General features: G+C 37.5%; 3 protein-coding genes and 1 long non-coding RNA gene across 5 annotated transcripts; 1 reads left to right on the forward strand and 3 right to left on the reverse strand.

Moving 5' to 3' along the window:
• Positions 1-1,745: 1,745 nt before the first annotated feature.
• Positions 1,746-4,190, reverse strand: LOC118736625. Of its 2 annotated transcripts, XR_004992743.1 has the most exons (5): positions 3,962-4,190; positions 3,819-3,894; positions 3,677-3,755; positions 2,136-2,247; positions 1,746-2,047 (listed from the first exon to the last, which is right to left on the reverse strand). XR_004992743.1 is itself a non-coding variant. In XM_036466674.1 (4 exons), exons 1-4 carry the CDS (start codon positions 4,050-4,052, stop codon positions 1,796-1,798), a joined length of 531 nt encoding a protein of 176 aa, XP_036322567.1. In that variant the 5' UTR covers positions 4,053-4,190; the 3' UTR covers positions 1,747-1,795. The 2 variants fall into 2 exon arrangements, 1 of the variants encoding a protein (XP_036322567.1); XM_036466674.1 differs by lacking the exon at positions 3,677-3,755 and having other exon boundaries at positions 1,747-2,047.
• Positions 4,191-16,527: 12,337 nt separating this feature from the next.
• LOC118735338 lies at positions 16,528-18,274 on the forward strand. The gene is made up of 6 exons (XM_036465034.1): positions 16,528-16,605; positions 16,662-16,793; positions 16,847-16,976; positions 17,044-17,321; positions 17,417-17,611; positions 17,996-18,274. Exons 1-6 carry the CDS (start codon positions 16,575-16,577, stop codon positions 17,998-18,000), a joined length of 771 nt encoding a protein of 256 aa, XP_036320927.1. The 5' UTR covers positions 16,528-16,574; the 3' UTR covers positions 18,001-18,274.
• A 224-nt stretch (positions 18,275-18,498) lies between these two features.
• On the reverse strand, positions 18,499-19,434 carry LOC118735339. The gene is made up of 3 exons (XM_036465035.1): positions 19,232-19,434; positions 18,888-19,173; positions 18,499-18,788 (listed from the first exon to the last, which is right to left on the reverse strand). The coding sequence occupies exons 2-3, from the start codon at positions 19,030-19,032 to the stop codon at positions 18,613-18,615; spliced, it is 321 nt and encodes a 106-aa protein (XP_036320928.1). The 5' UTR covers positions 19,033-19,173; positions 19,232-19,434; the 3' UTR covers positions 18,499-18,612.
• A 1,450-nt stretch (positions 19,435-20,884) lies between these two features.
• LOC118736626 lies at positions 20,885-21,806 on the reverse strand. The gene is made up of 3 exons (XR_004992744.1): positions 21,735-21,806; positions 21,302-21,680; positions 20,885-21,240 (listed from the first exon to the last, which is right to left on the reverse strand). It is a non-coding gene; the product is annotated as an uncharacterized LOC118736626 (long non-coding RNA).
• Between the last annotated feature and the right edge of the window lie 122 nt (positions 21,807-21,928).

The raw sequence follows: 21,928 nt of genomic DNA on the forward strand, positions 1-21,928 counted from the left end.
AGAAAATAAACCTAAGAATGGCGGCATCTTGCGCTTATTTGCAAATAGTACCACTAATTAATACTTATTTGCGTGATTTAGTTATTTGCAAATAAAAAACTAGCTCAGCGTCTATACGGCAAGGTTTACCATTTTGCAAATTATTATTTGCAAATAATACGTGCGTATAATTGTAGTATAACTCACTAAACGGAAAAAAATTATATATACGAGATAATATCTATTTAAATAAATATACATATAACATAAAGGCGATTAATTTGAACCAAGTTAGAAGAAACAATGGTGGAATGTCCGTTTGTGTATGAATTCATTTGTCACGGCTACCAAACTTTGCAGCCAAATTATCAGTGAAACAAAACAAACAGAAAGGATAATAATTGAACCAGATCTCTATCAGGATAATATCATTGTTGTGGAATTTGCGTGCAAAATTTTAATGCGGATCGCGATTATTGCCCAAGAAAACATAGCTAGAGTTGCGACAGAGTTGCATTGGCTTCAGTTTATCAAGTTTATTCAGTGAAATCGCTGGAGAAATTTATCAGAAATGTGCCAACTAGTTTCCATACAAATTTTAACAGTTTATTTATAAGGTTTCCGCGCCAAATAAATTTGGTTTCGTTGAAATCAGCGTAAAAAGTTCTATCAATCGGCACTTTTGGTTATTTTATAGCTAAACGGTCGCTATTCTAGACTTGTTCCAGAAATTTACGCAAACGAAGGTGATGTTAACGAATATTTAGTATGAAGAATTTTTGGTTTTACTACTAATATAACTAGAAACTGTAGAGTGGACAACATTCTGCACAAGTAAAGGAGCCAATTTTATGTGTGGGAGCGAGAAGACAGTTTGATTACAAAACCTTTCTATTATTGAATCATGCAGCTTGATAAAATTATCGGTTTAGATGAATACCACTATTAAGTTTACAACAAAATACACTGGAAGATACCTGGCTATTACGGTATCCGACGGATGACATTCGCACGGATCTTATACGGATCGCACTGTCATAACAAGCGAGCTTGAAGGATGATATTCGTGCGAATGACATTCGTAGGATACGTGCCTATTCCAAGAATGATAGAATACAAGATTGCGCCGTCCTGGGCGTTGACATTTGTGTACCACAAGTAAACAAAGAATAGAGCGAAAAGAAGAACGAGTTGAAATTGCCAAAGCAGTTCACTTTACTGCGAAAAACGTGTTTTAATTTTGCAACTAGTTTTTACTTCTAGAAATGTTCCTGGCGAATATTGAACGTTCACTTTCCTTTTTTCTTCTATGGAGGCAACATGAATTTCAGTTTGTTTACAAATAAAACATAAACAAAGTCAGCTGGTGTGTCTTCTTCTTCCGGTTTTTGCAAGTAATGGCTAATTTCCTGTTCGTTTACTTTTTTGCTTTTTCATCTCATTTGGTGAGAATTTTCGCTTACTCTCTTGATTTTGATTGTTGGCTGGTGTTGGCTAATTTTGTTATCGAACGCAACTAATTTTTGTTGAGTAAAATCTTGCCAGTACAAAATGAACGCTCCTCTTGCAACAAAATGAACGCTTGCTCTCTCAATTTTTGTGTGTTGGATAATTTTTTGCCGTTATCGAACGCCATCCAGTAAAAATTTGAAAAAACCATCACAAATTTTTGACTTGTCGAACGCAACTACTGTAATTTAAAAATAAAATTTAAGTGGATACATTAGAGCTGTCAAACTATCGATAGTCAAGACCTTCGATGTTTTACGATAGTCTTAATTGTGACCATCGATACTATCGATAGTATCGACCCATTTTATGTTATTTTTTCAAATCCATTTATTTTTCGTTGTCTTGCTTTTATAAATTTGTTTATTTTACAAATCGTTGAAATTTTTTGTAAGAATACCAACACATCGACTGTTTTTGGCTTTAAACTCGATCGCCTATCGCTAACAATTAAGCCCGCTTTACTGAAAGTGCCTTCAGACTCTACAGATGATGCCGGGATATAAAAAAACTTTTTTGCCAAATCAGGAAGATCTGATTCAAGCTGATTTCGTAACACCTGAAGTGAAAATAATGGTTTAAAATATATACATATATTATATGTGTAATACATATGTATATCGTATTATACGATTTCCAGTATCTACCTTCCAATACAGTAGCGGGTTTGTGTTTGGCTCTGAGTTGACTTGCTCCAAGTACTGCCTCTTCTTCAGGATTACATCGACTTTTGTTGTACTCTGTTTTTGATCCACCTTACTAGAATGGAAATTTAAAAGAGAAGTTTTTGCTTGTATCTCCGTTGAGCTGGGACCAACAGTCGCAGAAGGTTTAACTTTTAGTGCTGAAGTCAACAACATTTCTCTTTCTAAAGCCTTGCTCGCCTCATTTGCATTTAATTCGCTTCTAAAACCTTCTTTCTTGAACCTTGGATCCCACGATTGAGAGAATACAAAGGTTGCGCCGATCTCGGACCGCTATTCCTCTCTTAACGAATTTGACAGAATCGTTGTTTGCATGACGTCACACTGGTGCAACTTGTTTACATTTTCCTTGCAACATTTTTTCTTCTTCTTCCATTCTTGCTCACGTTTTGGCATTTCTCTCTCGCAATTGCACCAGTGTGACGTCACACAAAAGTTATTCTCAAAAATCCTCTCTGATCGGCGCAATCTTGTATTCTATCATTCTTGCTTGGATCCAAGATCGTTGATACGCGAGTTAACGTTCTTTCCTCGTATAAAAAAGGCGTTTTTTAGTAGAACAAACAATTGCCGACAAAAAAGCTATTTCTTCACTTGAAAGGCCTTTGTTGTTCAATTAATTTTAACTTTTCAATTAAACCATAAATAATAGGAATTATTGAAGAAGAAGTAACGCTCTAACTGCTAGAAAAATGCAAGGTAGCTTCGTCAAAAGGATCAAGAATATTAACAAGCTCGTTTAAAAGGCGTGCATCACCGCTTTCCAATGGTTTGGGTGCTTTTGGTATATTTAAAAGGCATTTATTCAAATTATCCTTCAATAATAGCACCCTTTTTATCATTGATAAACAGCTGTTCAATCTAGTGCATACCTCTTGTATCAATTTAAGAGGCCTATTTGAACTTTGATCAGTTTTGAATTTCGCCATGGCAGACGAGCTACTTTTAGAAAAAGTTACAATTTCTTTGCATTTTGTAATCACTCCTTTTACTTCGTCTAGTGTCAAACAATCTTGCACAATCAAGTTTAAGGAATGAGCTATACAAGGTAAGTGCCTTTTTCTTAAAATTTCACATTCTTTGATCATATTTCTGGCGTTGTCGGTAACTAGGCAAATGATTTTGTTGCTGATGGACCATTCAGTGAATACTTCATCAAGCGTTTTTGCAATATTTTCTGCTGTGTGATTTTCTTCGTTTACTGAGAGTCTTGTTGAAAGAACAATAGTCTTCAGATCAAATTCTGCATCCACATAATGACCAGTACGTATGCATCTCCTGAGCGGGATGTCCACATATCGCACGTTATGGCCAGATATTAAATTTTTTCCAATTTCAATTTTAAGCACGCCTTAATACATTCGTATTTTTCTAAAATGAGTTTGTCTTTTAAATAATTTTTGCTTCCAACACTTTTAAAAGATTTTTGAAACCCGCATCATTTACTATGCATATTGGTTGCAAATCTACACACACAAACTCACCCAGTGCGGCATCAATTTTTTTTTGCGCCCGGAGTTCGAATCATATTTAAATTCGAGAGTGAAATATGCACTAACAAATCTAAACAAGAGTTCTTCAATTACATATATTTTATTTATTCACGTCAAACTTTGACCAACCAACCTTTGCACTGAACCACTGCTGCAAGTGGTTGACGATTGATGAAGCAGTGCTGCTTGAACAAGCGATAGAGGAGCATCTAGAAATATGGTCTTTTAAATTTGTGGTATTACTACTAGTGCGGTATTCTTTGTCACAATAGTTACATTTTTCAAATTTTGTGTCGCTTGTTTTTTTAAAGAAATTCCACACTTCGGAAGTTTTTGGTTCTTTAGACGGCAATGTATCTTCAGCCATTTTCACGCTTAAAATCAAAAATAGCGCTTTCAGAAATAACGCTGCCAAGTTTCAACCAATACGAGCGAATGTCAAAAGCGCTAAGAAAGAGAATACGCTATCAATTAAACGATAGTGGCGATAGTACTAAAACTATCGATAGTTATTTCATGTGACCAGACTACAATCGATTGTATCGTCGATAGTTTGACAGCTCTAGTATGTATATCAGCATTTTAGTTGAAAGTACGTTTTGCTCGTCGCTCTCTTCATCGCTCCACTACATTCCTGTCCTTAGTTTTATTCAGATACCACAAATTAGAGGTGTCAAACTATCGATAGTCACACCATCGATAGTTTTGATAGTTTTCAGAAAAACTATCAATATTCACGATAGTCTCGAAAAAAACAAAACTATCGATAGCACTATCGATAGCGCTAAATCAGTTAGGTTGCTTTGTTTTTACAGAATCATAGTGAAATAAATATTATCTTGTAAAAGTTATAATCATTCAAAATTAAGTAACTGCTTAGCCAAAATACTTATCTTTTTAGAAAGTTCAAAAACAAACACAAGTTATACAAACAAAACGGGATTTACGATTAACATATGTATGTATAATTTCAAAACAATTGGGAGAGATGATCGATAGTCCTACTAAACTATCGATATTTTTGATGGTATAACAGTAGCTATACACGACGAGCATATCCGCGCACATGCGCGGCTTGCGGGTCATGCTCGTCGTTTATAGGGCGGTTTGCGAGCATCGCATTGGAAACAAAAACAACAACCGCACTTTGTGTTGATGCTTGTAGTGTGCACATCGCGGATAAATGCATCCAAGCCATGTGCGTTAATTGAATTTTTGATAAATGAGGCTAAATTACTATATGTGTATGTATGTACATACATATAAGTAAAATATAAATAAATTTAAGTAACACATACATAAAAAACCCTTAGTCATAAGTATTTCAATTGCATCATCCGCGTCTTTCCTTTCCATGTTTACGCTTTGAGTACAAAATCACTTATGAGCCGCTCGCCGTCTGTAGCAAACGACAGCGAGCATGTTGGTTGTAGCTACTGTAAGAAAAAACTATCAATGAGTATTGATAGTCTAAAAAAATTGAAACTATCGATACTATCGATAGTGCCATCGATAGTTTGACAACTCTACCACAAATGCGCGATCCAGAAAATTCTTCTATCATTCTTGCCACAAATGTATGTTTTCTTCGAAAATACTCAAGTACTACCAGTAGAGTAGTCTACTGTCAAATACCTTTTACTCCATGAACCAAAAATACAAGATCACGCGGGCAGGAGAGTAGCCCGTTAGAATTGCATTTAGGAAAAAAGTTCAACGATTTTGACATTAGCCGTTTGTTTACATTTCTTCTTTGTTTACAATTTGGTGGTGGCTTTTTACTGCAATTTTTTTCATTTTCGCTTGTGACAACGTGTGTACACATAAGATAAAGAATAATTTAACACAACGGCATGATTTATAGAAGAATATGCATAATAAAAATGATTATTCATGCGTTCAACAATTTCGCGGTTTTCTCCGTTCTCTTCGTTGTTTACTTCTTACAACAAAGATGGCGTCGAGATTTCGGCAGCTAGAAAATAACTTTTTTCTATCTTTCCTTCACGCGTGATCTTTTATCTTTCGTTCATGCTTTTACTTGCAGTAGTTGCGGAAGGCAAAGTAAATACTCTACAGGCCCGTTTACATACAACTTTGGCGTTGCGTTGGCGTTGGCGTTGGTTTGACAGAACGCACGTTAAAAGTATGCTTGCTACAATGAACGCTTGGCGGCGAATCCTTGGGCCACTAAATTAACATATTAACGACAGATAAATTAATATTTCATATCAATAATTGCATTAAAAACGATATTTCTTGCCCGCACTTGATTAAAAAGGAAAAATATTTCACATAATTTTATTTATTCGCAACAGCTGACGAGCGACGCACGCGAAAAGTTGAGAGTTGGCCATCTTTTTGCTTTGTGTTGGCGTGAGCGTTGTCGAATTTTGGCTATGTGGACGGCTGCATTTGAATTCATGTATTCATAGTCAGCTGTTGAAGCGACGCCAACGCCAACGCAACGCCAAAGTTCTATGTAAACGGGCCTTACGCGTCTTGCTATTGATCGGTAGTTTACGTACGCTTGCAGAAACTGGTTTATGCTTACTCACACTTGACCCGAACGATGAGAGTAAAGGAGGGAAAGTATTTGCGCGGCGATCGGATGTCTTGTTAGGCCCTTTAAATGGAATTGCGCAGAAGTTGAGTATGTATCTATGTGCATACATCTATTAATTTTATATAAAAAGAATAAATTTTATTCAGTGCATTTCACAGTCTTATTTATAGATAATGTAAACAAAAACGCCTGGACTTCCACTTTGAAAACATCGCGCAATACCCCTTTTGGCTGCCATTATTTGAGCCAATTTTTCGTATTGCCCGTATTACCGCTCGCGAAAACACAGAAATCGAGAAAATTCATTTATGATGACTTACAATCATATATATATTTATATTTTACTTAAATTTTTTATAAAATTTTATTAGGGTACTGTTTAGTAAGTGGCCCACCTATTTCGGGGTATTGCGTCCAAAGGGGTCACCCGATCCAAAAAAAAATTGCACACACTAGTAGCCAAGGGTCTACCCATTATTTTAACATCCACTATTGTAATTTTTGGTCACTAATTTATTTGAAATATGCCTTTTTTTGTAAAATTCGGAAATTAGCGTACATTTATCACTCCTATTTTCCTTAAAGCAGCCACTTCACCAATGCATTTTTATATTCCCCTTCACTTTAAACTTTATTCGACTTGTTACAACTTTCTTTATTACTTTAATTTTAACCTATCAATCACAATTTATTAAATAAAAACACCTTCAAAACCACGCGTCTGCCTTTGGTTGCATATTGTGGTGAATACTGCGGCAACACAAAGCGAACAACGAGAAAAAGGCAGAATGTTGTAGGAATGACGTAGAATGTTCCACAAAGAGAAACGTCTAGTTGGATGAACACTGCGAACAGCGAGAGAAAGAGAATGAGCGATAAACTTCAGAACGTTCTAGAGCTGTCATAAGTACGAGCGCAGGTATATAAGGGCGCCGCCACAGCGAAGTGGGACAGTTACAAGTCAGCAAGCTACAAGTAAAGTGAGCAGAGAAGTGAGTTGTAAATAAGCAAGCTATAAGTTTAATTGTGTTAACAAGTTTAGTAAAGCGTTTCTACTGCATTAGCGAATATTGTTAATAGTTTGTTGTACAATAAAGTTAATTGTACTACTATTTGGTCATCGTTAGCATTTATTTAACAATCCAGAGATACGAGCCGCAAGATATTTGGGAAATCCCTCAAGGTTGCAAGGATAATCGTAACAATTGGGGTCAGAAGTGGGATTGTTAAGTAAATCCCGAAGGATAAACTACTGAAAATGGCGAAAATTCAGGACTTAAAGATTGAGGAGCTGAAACAGGAGTTGGAAAAGCGTTATTTGGCCACCTCCGGAAGAAAAGTGGAATTATAATCCCGTTTGCGGGAGGCTATGGAAGCTGAAGGCATCGACGTGGACAAATACGACTTCCAGGGTAAATCCGACGATGCATCCGCAAAGGACGAACAGAAGGATGAGGCTGCTTGTTCGTCGAAGGATGTGCAGCAGACATCCGAGAAGGTTGAAGAACAGCAAAAGTCTCCAAGTTCATCAACAGCTATGGACATGAACACGTTATTGGCTGCCATGTCACAGATGTCATCACAGCTGTCATCTCAGATGCAAACACAGTTGTCAGATATTTCGTCGCAGCTACAGGCACAGAAGACACACGTATCACAGTTGCTGGAAGTCCAGGATGCAAAGATTACACAACTTTAAACAAATCAAGGATAGACAGGATAAAGTCGAGGCTAAGGTAGAAGAGTTGGAAGGTCGCATCTGAGATATCCAGTTGAATCGTTCACCTTCTTCGACCAGCGCGCCCAAGGTAAAGACTCCATCCTTTAACGGCACGATTCCTTTCCAAGTCTTTAAGCTCCAGTTCGAAAAGACGGCTACAGCAAACAACTGGAGCATGGACGATAAATCCGCTGCTCTGTTCGTGGCATTAAAAGGACCTGCAGCGGAAATATTGCAGACTATTCCCGACTGTTAAAGGAACAATTACGATGCCTTAATGGGTGCAGTGGAAAGACGTTATGGTAGCGAGCACAGGAGACAGATTTACCAGATGGAGCTGGAGAATCGCTGCCAGAAATCCAACGAGACTCTACAGGAATTCGCCTCCGAGATCGAAAGGTTGGCTCATTTGGCAATAGGAGATGCATCTGGTGAACACCTCGAAAGAGTAAAAATCCAGAGGTTCATCAACGGAATGCGGGACGTGTATACCAAGCGAGAGAAGTACGCGAATCCAAAGCCAACATTTCCTGAAACTGTCTCGTATGCTCAGACGCGTGAAATGGCGGCGCTCCTAAGTAGACCAGCCTACAAAGCACATCGCGTGGAAGTGGAAACACCGGACGAGACAAATGAAATGCTGAAGAAGATTATCCAACTGCTGGGCGAGAAAAAGCATGGCTCTGGCAAATGTTTTAATTGTGGAAAGCCAGGCCACTTCGCCCGCGATTGCAGCGCAAGTTCCAGTGGGCTTAACAATTCAGCAGGACGCAAACGCTGGGCTGAAGGAGACGAAGCCAACTCCAATCAATCGTTAAACTGAAACGAGCCAGCAGGGAGGGCCGCGTGCTGGCACCAGAATTTGAAGGGCCCATAATCTCCGTCTCACAAATTGGCCGGAATGCGAGCAACCTCACTATTGGTGGATGTGTGAATGGGCAGGAGAGAGTACTGACAGTGGATACTGGAGCGACACATTCCATTATTCGATCGGATTTGGCCACTTTTTATGTGAAGCCACTACCTGGAGCAAAGCTTCAGACTGCAACTGGTGAATGCACCCAAGTGTTAGGAGAAGTACCATGCGAGGTAATAATCGACGGTTGGGCCTTGTACACTAAGTTTATAGTGGCAGACATTAAGGATGAAGTCATCATCGGCGTGGATTTCTTACTTGGCCAAGGCATGAAGATTGACCTCCAGAGAATGATCCTGACAGATCGTCACAGGAAAGTGCCACTTAGGGTTGGTTACGACAGCCAGTGCTGCAGCAGACGGTTAGTCTTAGAGGAAGTGTCGAAGATTCCACCAGAAACAGAAGCGATTAGTTAGGCGGAGGTTGGCAGTGATGGAGACGGAGTGGTTTCGTCAGGAGAATGAAGCGGTTAACCGATACGGGAAAAGCGTGACGGTTCCGCCAGCTCAGTGAAGAAGAGGTCGCAACAAGGAAGTGGTCGGGGCGAGCCTGGCAGTGTTTCCGGCAGGAGGAAAGCCACTGAACCACGTTGCAATGGTGATACGCCGGTGGCCGGAAATGGAAGCGGCTGTGGAAGCAGTAGGCGCGCTTTGGAGTGTCCCGAAAAAGGTGGTCGGCAAAGGCGAGCAGTTAAGCCGGAAGCCAAGGTTGAAATTATACATGTCCGGTCAATGAAGTTAGCATCGGCGGAAGAGCGAGATACGAAACGACGGCGGAAGTTTCAGCGTAAGGATCCGGATGTAGCAAGATGTGCTAAAGGCAGTGTAGCACGAAGGCGGGAGTCTGGGTGTCATGGACAGATGATGCGGCATAGATCTGGCGAAAAGGGTGCCCATGAGAAGAGACATGGTCTGCTCACCACCAGTGGCCGGCAGAAGCACGACCATGTGAGATGGTGCACCACCGGAGATAAGCTGGAAGCAATGTCCAGTAACGCATCGAGCCGAGAGGAGCTACAGGAAGGTGATTCGGTGTTGTTGCACATGCCGCAGCCGAAGAAAGGCTTCACCTCCGAACAACATCGTAACTGGAAGGTCCGTATAGGATTGACAAACGGCTGAAGGACGCAGTGCATCGAATCCAGGCAGTTGGGAGACCGAGAACCAAGATGAAAGACTAGCAACGTTTGGAGCAGCAAGTGTGTCTGATCGGGACGATCAGACTTAGGTGGAGGGCAGTGTGGCGAATACTGCGGCAACACAAAGCGAACAACGAGAAAGAGGCAGAATGTTCGAGGAATGACGTAGAATGTTCCACAAAGAGAAACGTCAAGTTGGATGAACACTGCGAACAGCGAGAGAAAGAGAATGAGCGATAAACTTCAGAACGTTCTAGAGTTGCCATAAGTACGAGCGCAGGTATATAAGGGCGCCGCCACAGCGAAGTGGGACAGTTACAAGTCAGCAAGCCACAAGTAAAGTGAGCAGAGAAGTAAGTTGCAAATAAGCAAGCTATAAGTTTAATTGTGTTAACAAGTTTAGTAAAGCGTTTCTACTGTATTAGCGAATATTGTAAATTGTTTGTTGCACAATAAAGTTAATTGTACTACAATTTGGTCATCGTTAGCATTTATTTAACAATCCAGAGATACGAGCCGCATGATATTTGGGAAATCCCTAAAGGTTGCAAAGATAATCGTCCCTACAAGACGCGATTGACAGAAACTCCAACACATTCACAACGAAAACTAACCCATATACAAAATTTTATATGCCAGTTTGGCTCTGTAGGGAATGACTGTCATTTGATAGATCAAGTGAGTGTCAATGCTGATAGAACTAACGGTAGTTGGTTGCCATAGTAACCACAAGATTCACTAGGGCTGCATTTTGTGCTCAACAAAAGTAGTTGTACCTGCCAAATAATGTCGAGTACTGAAGTACTTGGATATAATTTTGAACTTAATTAGTTTAATTTTAATTTTATCATTATTCGACCCCGCTCATAGCAAAAGTAAGTAAAAATAAAAGTTTTCATTGTGGTATGACATTCTTCTTTTTATATATAAACGTAATAAATAAAACCGTATTATAAAGTACTTGGTACTGAAGAAGTTCAAATGCGCACATCAACAGAAAAAAGAAAGACGCAAAACGAAAAGATGCTCAAAACTTCAAGTGCTGTGGAAAAATAAAGATAAGTTTTATAAAATATTTCATTTAAAATGAATAAAACAGCTTTTAATACCGCCATGAGCAAGAAAAACAGATTTACGAATCCAATATTAAAAAATTGCATCGCATCGCCAGTTCTCTACCACTGCAGTCCTATAGCGCTGTGGATTTAATAGAAACAAAATTAAAAGATCCAGAGTATGCACAAGCCATGATAATGAATTATATTATGGAATACATATTTCACGTTCTAATCAGCGTTGCCATTTTAGCCGTTTTCCGGCTAGATTTAGCCGGTTTTGATAGCATCTAGCCGGAGAAAATTCGATCTAGCCGGCAGCCGATTTGTTAGCCGGTTTGTAAAAAAAAGTTAGCCGTTTTTAGCCGATTTTACTATTTGCCAAATTTTCAGGTGCAAAAAGTAAACAAGTTGTTCGAAAGCAATAATGCAGACCCAATGAAGATTTTTAATGAACTCAATGTTTTACTTTCGCATCTATGCTCCCTAGTGGTTATTAGCGCGGACACATTTGATCCTATATGCTCCCCGTTGGAACCATACCTTGCTCCATTTCCTCAGTTTTATCACAGTTTTGAAGAGTATTTAAAAACAAAAGTAAGCACAAACGCTTTTGACCACGAAGCCGAGAAAATAATTCGAGAAAATGGTCGCTATTTTATTATCACTTTAATAAAGGAATTACGCCAACGCCTCCCTACAAATATCGCCACACTAAAAAAAATTGACTTTTTTCTGTTGGAAATGCATTAAGAGTAATTAAACCAAAAGTATTTGTTCAACTACAGCAACAAAAACACAAATATAATGCCGACGAAATAACATCCATAGAGATGCAATGCAACGGTTAACGTTACATACCTGGAGTAATTTAGACTCAACTGTAAAATTTTGGGCCGAAGTTTATCAATTTCGAAATGCCCTAGGAGAAAACCCTTTTGCTGACCTTTCCAACCTAGTTTTTAGTTTTCTTGTTTTGCCTATAAGTAATGCAGAAGTAGAGCGAATATTTAGTTCAATGAATATAATAAAAACTAAGCAAAGAAATCCAATGTGCGTTAAAACGTTAAACGCTATTTTATATATAAGATACGGTTTAAAATGTGAAGAAAAATGCTGCCATAATTTTACTGTAGCTGACGATCTCTTAAAATTAATGAATTCATGTGATATATACAATAGTGATTCATTTGATGATGAGGAATATACACTCGATATAAATTAATGGTGTTAACTAGTCTTTCGTTTCTTGCGATTTATTTAAATAAAGCATGTGAATTTTCACTAAAACATTTTAGCCGTTTTTAGCCGCTTTTTTTTGCCAATCTAGCCGGTCGGCCCAAAAAGTTCTGGCAACACTGGTTCTAATTGCTGTACATAAATTTTTCAAAGGTCAATTACATATATCAAAAATAAAAGGTGTGTCTGAGGACGCAGCCAGCGGTATTAAACATTCATTTTCGGACGAGGCATTGCTGCAGCTTAACTGTGACGGCAGATGGGAGAGAAAACCACTAAACAAACTTATACTGGTTGACACAGTCCTACGAGGTAATATGTACACATATTAGGGACACAACCAGTTCTGACCATTTATTTTTTCGTTATTTATTTATAACTATATACCTATATATAAACCTTTTTAACATACTTTGCCAAAATTCTCAAAAATCGACGCAAGTTCTTAAATAAATGGTCAAAACGTATAAATAAATAGTATCCCTAATTATGTGGCCACTGCCGTATACATATGTACATATCTTTTAACAACACAAACTTTTTGATAATCTATTTCAATCCACTTAGATGCATTTAAAAAGAAAGGTCCTGTTGAGTTCGAAAAGAAATCAGGAAGGCAATTGAGTTCAATGTAATGTATAATATGTATTAGGATATTAGATTTAAGTATGTACATATGTACGTTGGTGGCAAAAATAATAGAAGCGCCTTATTTTGCTTAATTTTTGGCCACATTTCCTTTGTTTATTAATGTTTAATGTACTGTGCTTAGGGTAATGTATTTAGCTTCTAATTTGATGTAATGTACTTAGCTTCTAATTTTTTGACGATCAATAATTAGTTCAAAAGATTTTATGAAAATAAAAGAAAAACCAAGTATTACATGTGTCATTAATGATAGATTTCTATATCGTGGGAGAGAGATCAGGCTAGACGAATTTTTACATCAACTGTGAGTAATCAACAATGATATGACAGACTTGATGTGTCATGATTGATCGGTTATAACATCAAATTTGATCGCACATTACTGACTTATATTTCTATCAAGGTTGATCACTTATAATTGTCGAAGATTTACATCACTGATGATTAAAATTTGAAGGCCGAACTCAAAGGGAGTAAGCAGTCTAGCAATATGCCAGAACGTATATGTTAGAAGGAGATGAAGCATCACACGTGCACAAAAGTTTCCATCAGATTTTTCACACTGCCCTTTAGAATTTGATAGAAACTTGTAGGTAGCCAGTGACAGAAATCTCTATCAGTCTTCCCTGCAAGAACAGTGACCATCATTTGACAAATTATTTGACTGGCAAGGCTGATAGAGATTTCTGTCACTGGCTACCTACAAGTTTCTATCACATTCTAAAGGGCAGTGTGAAAAATCTGATGTAAACATTTGTGTACATATGATCTTCCGTCTTCCTCCAACTTATGGCCTTATATATTGGTCTCTTTTTAACCAACGCAAAATTTGCAAATGTGTTAGTAAGATAAATGAGAATGTGTTAGTTTCCATCACACAATTCTTGTAGGGTTGCTACTCAAATGATTTGTCAAATGATAGTCACTGTTCTTGCAGGGGTAACAATATGCAAATTAAATGGCGGCGTTTAGCTGTCAAACTGCTAAATATACAAGAAGGATGAGAGACAAAAGAAAATATGATATAACCCAGTCAGCATTAAAAATATAAACCTTTCCATGGAAAATATGTAGTTACTGTGCCTGTGGCTCCTTTCGGGTGTTGGGTATGGTTGTATTTCTAAGTATAACGGTGAATTTCATCTTGTACGCGAAATGTATATGAACTATTTCCTTTCGATTGCTGCAGAAGAGAATTCTCGTAGTGAGGGTTATAATCCCTAAGTGCGGCCGCAGGCCGCCTACGCAGAAAGGTGTTCTCTGCAAAAGGTGTTCAGCCCCCTTTCTTTGGCAACACAGAAGAGAATTCTACGTAGTGAGGGTTATAATCCCTAAGTGCGGCCGAAGGCCGCCTACGCAAAAAGAAGTTCTATACTAGAAAATACTATCATATTACTATTACTACATTTCTATCTGTCGCTTTTTTCTTAATTTCACAATATTTTTAGTGATTTTTTTTTCCTTAATTTTTTTTTTAGGTAATTTTTTTTCAAAGGCTTTTCGTAAAGTGGCGACTGTCCCCTTCCTCAGACTTTCTTAGATTTCAGGGTTGTGTGCTGCATTATTATTAGATAAATAAATTTAAGCATTTGACAATACGTGATTTTATTAAAAGAAAATTATAAATGGTGTTGAAAAACCAAACAAACGCTCGTGCGACAGCTCTATTTTTGTGTGTTGTAAAAATTTATACATGGCGTATTGATGGACAAGCCATGTATTCTTTTGTGGATTTTATGTTGCTTGAGAATTTAAACAACGTGCGAGCTGCCAGGTTCTGTTATCAATATAATTAACACAAGCTTTTCCGCGTGGTTGCCTTTCAATAAATAGAGTAAACAAATATTCGCAAATAAATTTGATTTATTTTATAACTGACTACTAGCGTACGCTTTTTGTTCTTTTCTCCATTTTGATTTTGACTCTTTATAACCGCCAACAACTTTATGTGTATACATATTTACAAGCTGTCAAAATTTTGCGTAGCCCCACGAGCCAGGTAAAAACTATGGCATTCGTATTCACAAGGAGAAATCTCAAAATTTTTGTTTGGTATTTCCAAATTTTCTCTTTTTTTATCAGTTGGCGAAAGCCCTCAGTGGCAGCGCTCCGAGCGTTGAGATAGTAATTTCATGTCAATTAGTAGAAAAGATCCATGTTGCAAAAACTTTTTTATTATGGCGAGAAAATTTTCCATTGCTGTGCCAATTCGTAACTTTTTACTGCTGCAAATTTTTGACAGTTGCTCTGGTGCAAAAGAAGTTGAGCAAATAAAATCAGAAATTATACAAAAAAGACTTCTTTAGAAGTCTTTACTGACTTTTATTTTTCTAGAACTAAAAGCTATGTATTTATTAGACGCCTTAGTAATAAAAGTAGATAAAAAAAATTCTTCAAAACCGTCAGGCCGGGTTGAAAATTTTCATCCACCTCATAGTTAACAAAAATTTACAATCCGTAGTACTTTTCTATCAATTCCCAAATGCCGTTTGCACAAAAAAGGTTATGAAATGCGTTTTATTTAAATCGTTTATAAAATGAGTCTATTATGTATACCATTTTATATGGAATTATTCAATAAATTTCGTTTTACACTATACTTTTTGAAACTATTTGGAGTTAATTATTTTTTGTTTCTTAAAAGCAACCCTGCGTGCTTGGAAGGCGTGGGTACCAATAATTTCATCCGTAGCATATTCATCTCCGAGGAACTGCCATCTCTAAATTGACGCGTCAAGCGCCAAGCAACTGTCAAAAATCCTCATGACCATACAATTTGTATGAAGCATCCCACAATAACGCGGCGCTAACGCCATTGTGGAAGAATACAAGTGACTGCCGTCCCTAAATTGGAGCGCCAAGCGTTGCGTTATCCATTGTCGACGAGTGTCAGCGCGCGCTATCCCCAAATCAACGCGTCGTAATTTTTGACGTTTTCTCAGATCCTCTCGTTTTTATTCTCGTTTCCTCTTTCACTTTTTTTGTCCTTTCTCTTTCTTTCCGTCTTCCGCATCCAACTTCAACACGTAACGCCCTGTCAAAAATGAAAATTCCATTTGCTCGGCATGTTGTATGGCAATGTATGGCAATTGTATGGGCATGAGGATTTTTGACAGTTGTTTGGCGCTTGTCGCGCCAATTTAGGGATGGCAGTTAGATATCTTAGGGTTGACAGATAGTTGACAGGGTGTTCAATATGGCGATGACAGTGAGAACAATATGGCAGCCAATATGGCATACAACATGGTGTAATGAACTGAAGGTGGCGCATTCCCGAAACCGCTACTTTGGTTTTGCCGACTTTGACGTTTATGGCAATACGTAAACAAACTTTTTGTTTATAAATAAGTGCAAACGTATTGCAAACGTATTGTGTATTTTCTAGTGAAAAATCGAAGTAATTCGTGCGTTCTGAAGTAAAAAACATTTTATTTGTAATAAAAACTTTATAAAAATGTCGTGTCGTGTGTTGAATTGCAGCAGCCGTAGGGGTAAAGGCCCTAAATGCAGTTTTTTTTTGTTTCCCCGCGACGACGCCTTGGCCAGAAAGTGGGTAGAGTTCTGCCGGCAGGAGAAGCCATACAATTTAGACACCAGCGTAATATGCATGAAGCACTTTACGGATAAGGATTACATGAGTAACTATCATTTATTTTCATTACTTATATATGTCGATATCTAATAAAAGACTTAGGAACTGCTAGTCGACCATCGCTTCGCCGCGACGCCATGCCAACCATTTTTGAGTGGGAAATAGATCCTGCTCCGGTGTGTGAGTCACAAAATGACAGCGTTGAGGAGATCATTGAGCTACAAAATTGCGAAGGTAGCAAATATTATACTATAAATATTATATTATTAATGTCAGTGGTTTATTAGTTGGTTTAAATGAAGGCGATAAAGTATATCGGCCCAGGGACGGTACTCTTGATGCTTCGACGTCACCTATCCGTAACTGTGTTTACTATGATAGTGATCTACAGGAAGTGGAAGTGTTGAAAGTGGAAGTGTACGTTAATAAGTAACTGATCTTTATGTGTAAATGTAATAATATCTTATATTTCTCTTATTTGAAGTGAGACATTCAAGCGCGAAAATGCACACCTCAAAAAGGAAACCGAAAAGCAGTGCACCGAGCTCGCTACATTGAAGCGGGAGTCCGACCTGCAATTGAAGAGACACGCATGGAAAATGGAGTCACTGCAAAAACGTTTGGATGAAATGGCTGCCCAAATGAAAAATGTGGAAGATGCACTAGCTTCCATCTTCACCAAAGGGCAGATAGCGAAGCTGAAGTCTGGGTCGAAGCGACGAAAATGGGCGGAAGAGGATATTGCGAAGCCTCCGCTTACAAGTAATTCAAAATAATTTTTTATCTATTTCATTCGGCTTAAATATAAAAATATATTTTATTAATAATCGCACATATATATTTCACCATATTTACAGGTATTTTGCTGAAAAACTTAAGCTCTAATGCAGAACTGTGGCCGGTTGAAGAAGCGGAATTCGAGGATTTGGAGCTAGACGGACTCGAGCATTTAGCGGGATATATTTGCCACAAGCTGCAGGATGACATTCCCAGCACGTCGTTCAGGAGCAATGACGACCATTCATTCTCCTGGGCGGATCACCTTAATGAGGGTGGGTTATCCCTACCAAGCTCCTCTATGATGGTCCATATGCGAAGTCTTGAGTCAGTCTTTAAGGCATTGAACGAAGATGGCTTGCTCATTACAAATGATTTTGTAAAAACTCACATTGAGCATGCTGCAACAATTCAATGCGACATTAAAGTAAAAAAATTATTTTTTAGGGCAAGAATGTTCTTCAAAATACGAAAATTAAATAAAGAACTCGTTGAAAATGCCCACAAAAGAAAAAGAAAAGCCAAAAAAACTCTGACCTAGATCGATCCATATGGTACCATTATAGAACCGTTAGTATTGCATAAAATACCAAACATGTGGTAAGTTTTGAACTAAAGCGTTTTTAAATTTGTAGAAATTAACCGTTCTTTACTTGCAGCATGAATCAATGTCCGCATTTCACACGCACTGATCTCAGTATTTCAGACTCCTAAAATTAAAATACTTGCATGCTACGTAAGTCCCTAGTTTTAAAAAATCATCAAGCGTCTTTTATACAAATATAAACTTATTTATTTGCAGGCAAGTAATATGATTTATACAAAGGCCCTTTTCAGGGCCGCCAATTAATTAACAAAGAGATTAAAATTTTATGCTTAGATAAATACATATATACCAATCAACAAGAGGCCCTTTTCAGGGCCGCAATTAAGTTGACAAAGAGATTAATTTTATATCCTATATATATTTATGTTCTTAACGTATATATGTATGCATGTATCTTTTTAATAATTGTCATTTAAAATGTATATTTTTTTACTTAGATTTAAAAGCAATTACTTGGTTTTACACATCATTTTAACTTAACTAAGCGGATCAATGAAAATATAATATACTGCAAATATATGTATATAATATACTGCAAAATAAAGACTATAGTAGTAAAAATTTCAAATCGAATAAATGTTTATTAAAACTATACCTCATTGCACTAGCTTCCAAAAACAGAGAAGAAAAATAACTATGACGTACTGAGCTCTGGTTGTTGATGCAAGACTATTTTGCTGAGACTGACGTGACACACACCAATACACCAGGTTGGTTTGCACTAGTTGGTGTCGGCTGGTTTACAGAAAAACTATTAAACTCCAGGTTGATTTTCGGCGCCGATGAAGCAACTGAGCCGAAGATATCATCAAGGTTGACATTTGAACTTGGTTGTACATTAATTTCTAAAATAGAAATGTAGGTCTCTATTCAGAACTTAGCAAATATTAATTTGGATGGCCGCCTAAAAGTCTAAGACTTTTTTGAATCTACCGAATCCTTACCTAAAATATCAGGTATTGGAGCCGAGCCAATGCCAGATGAATTATCATCCCCGAATGCTCCAAGCAAATCGAAACTAGCGACACTCGTTGTGGCTTGTGGATCTTGCACCGGCAGCTGGGGTTGGGGCTGGTTTAAATTGAGCATGTCTATTGGTGGTGATGGTTGAGGTTGGATTCGAGGTACATCCTCTTGCTTTATTTCGGTAGCATCTGGTAAAATAGGCGTTATCTACGGAAGCAGCTGACCTAACAGGCGTAGGTTTGTTGATCGAACTAGGTTTTGTCACTGTTGTAAGGAAAATAAATAAATAATTGAAATGGGCGGAAATACTATAGGGACTTGCCGAAATTATCCACCATTTCCTCGAATTCTAATTGCGAACTAAATATATGTTGTGCGTTTCTTATGGGCTTTGCTGGTAACCAAGGAGGATTCCTACTCGGCGGAAATTCGTTATCCGTGAAACTCAACGACAGCGAAACCTAAAAGTCATGAGGAACCTGATCGGCATCCGGTAAATCATCGAGATCATTCGGAGACAAATTAAATAAAATGGGTTAACTTTAGGGGAAATATACTTATCAGATTGGGTCAGATAGCGCTTTTACGTTATAAATAAAAATAATTCCTATTTAAATTTTATATAATTTTGGTAACGTATTTCTAAGCTGACCCTGAGATCTGTGAAATAATACATATTTATGTGCATATATTGTGTTGATTATGCTCTAAATCGCTAAATAATTCTTGCAGCAATCAGCACCATTGGAAAGTGAAGTGACAATAGGCTGGTTTTCTTTATACAGCCCGTTTTAAATTCGTATTATTGTTATAATAAATTACAATTATTGTTTGTTTCCATTTCGGTCAACCGCGCAAATTATTTATTAAAAAAATGTCGTTTAAAAATAGCAATTTTGTTTACTTTTGAATAAGACTTTATCGAGTGCGCTATAAAGACAGGGGGATAGATGCTGTAAAGAAATATATGTTGAGTCCAATCGGTTTTTTGCTAATCCGGTTTTTGTGTAGGTATAAACAAGGTATATTAAAAAAATAAATCTCCATGAAAAAATATCGTTATTTTCGTATTTAAAATTAATCGGAATTTTATGGGGGGTTATAAAAACTCGTTTTAATTAAAACTTTGTTTTTTTCGGCTTTATTTGTTATTATTTATTGGCCCAGATGCAAATATTGAATGAACTAACATATTTTAAATATTTACGGAACTACCATTTGTATGCAACCCTGCCAATCCTATATTCAAGTAGATGTAATTCGAAAAATTTAAACAGATTTCTTCAAATCAACCTGAGCTGCGGACATATTGCGAATTCATTTTTAAACATTAACCACTACATTATATTAGTATTAAATACTTTCAATTAAGAAACAATTCTTATTAGAAAATAAATATGAATCGTTTTATTTTAAATATTCCAATGTATATTTTTTGTTAATGCAGATAGTGCGGATTTAACGTATTTTATACCCGTTACATGGGGAACATAAATTTAAGGCAGATTGCTATTAACAATTTTTACACAGTTTCTTTCAAAACTATAATCTATATGATTGCAAGTTGTATTTTTTACGATCAAAACAGATTCCAATATTAGGTATATTATGCAAATGCGATCCAATTTGATTTGAGTTATTCAGTTTTAGATACATTTATATTTCTGTGTTCGTATGGAATAGTAGTTTATGTCGGGAAGCTGGCTTTAGTATAATCCGGCATTCCCTTTATTATTTACAACATAAGGAATTTTTTGATGACCCTTAACAAGAATATGGACGTGCTAGTATCGGAACTATTTCTTGCACGTTTATTTGCCAAAATGTCTTCAACGGCTCGGCGCCAGTGAGGGTATGCTGCGAATGCCGCATTATACTAAAACCAGCCTTTTGACATAAGCTACTATTCCATACGAGTGGGGCACGTGCGAAATGCGGATTTTCCCAGTTGCAGTACTGCAGTAACTCGACACCTTCCTCACCAACAGCTCTGTCCTCTATGAGCTTCTTAATGTAACTGCATATAAAAGATGGAAATTTAAGAAAAATTACTATCACAGCATTTCACTTGTAGCGTTTCACTCTTGTAGTATATTGGCTATCAAGCACCAGAAAATTTCGATCACGCATTCCATATGCCACCGATTGTCGTGGATCAATTAAAATACCTTCATCACAGCTTTTTGGTACTCCAGCAACTGGTGTGTCTATGGCGGAGTTATGTGGAGCAGTTGCATGACTAAAATCAATTTGGACTCTTTGAGAACTGGCTTGTTTGTTGCGAGCGCTATTGGCATCAAATGTATGCAAATTAGATTTCCAAACGAGCAACTGTTGAATACAGGAAAAAATTTATATTATATAATTTTTTTATATACAAAGCAGAAATTACCCGTCGATTCTCGCCCGCGGAAGCAAAATGTCTACCATGTGGAGAGAAAGCGACAGCGCAAACTTAGTAGCCAGTTAGTGTATAATTTTCCCGTCCATTTTGACCTGGTTCCGCTACAGTGCCCTACTACCGTGTATAAATTGGCCGACCTTCTAATAAATCAAGCAATCTTATTGTATCGTCATCGCCGCCAGTCCCCAAGAAATTTCCACTTGGGTGAAATGCAACATCATTCTCCGGCGACGAATGCACTGTATTAGCTCGCCTTCAGCTTTGTCAAATATCTTAACGCGGTTACAACTTAATGCTAAAGCCACCAGATTGCCGTCTGGATGCCATGCCAGCTGTCTTCCCCCGGTAAACGTTCGCATACATTCGCCTGAAAATGTATCGCAAATTCTTAACTTGTCGCCGCACGATGAAATGAACTTACCATTAGGGCTGAATTTTGCTGCGCGCACCCATTTTTGTGTATTTTGAATTAGTATTTTGATGGCTGTTCGCCATTTCTCTAGTCTGCAAACGAATAAGCTGACGAAGATGCAAACAAATTCAACCACATTGTTGCATTCTACCGTACTTTTTAAAATCTTAAAACATATGTGAAAAACTTTTATAATCTGAATA

Source organism: Rhagoletis pomonella, unplaced genomic scaffold, assembly GCF_013731165.1.
Source record: "Rhagoletis pomonella isolate Grant_MI unplaced genomic scaffold, Rhpom_1.0 Rhpom_scaffold_00003, whole genome shotgun sequence".
NCBI classification, from domain to species: Eukaryota; Metazoa; Arthropoda; class Insecta; order Diptera; family Tephritidae; genus Rhagoletis; species Rhagoletis pomonella.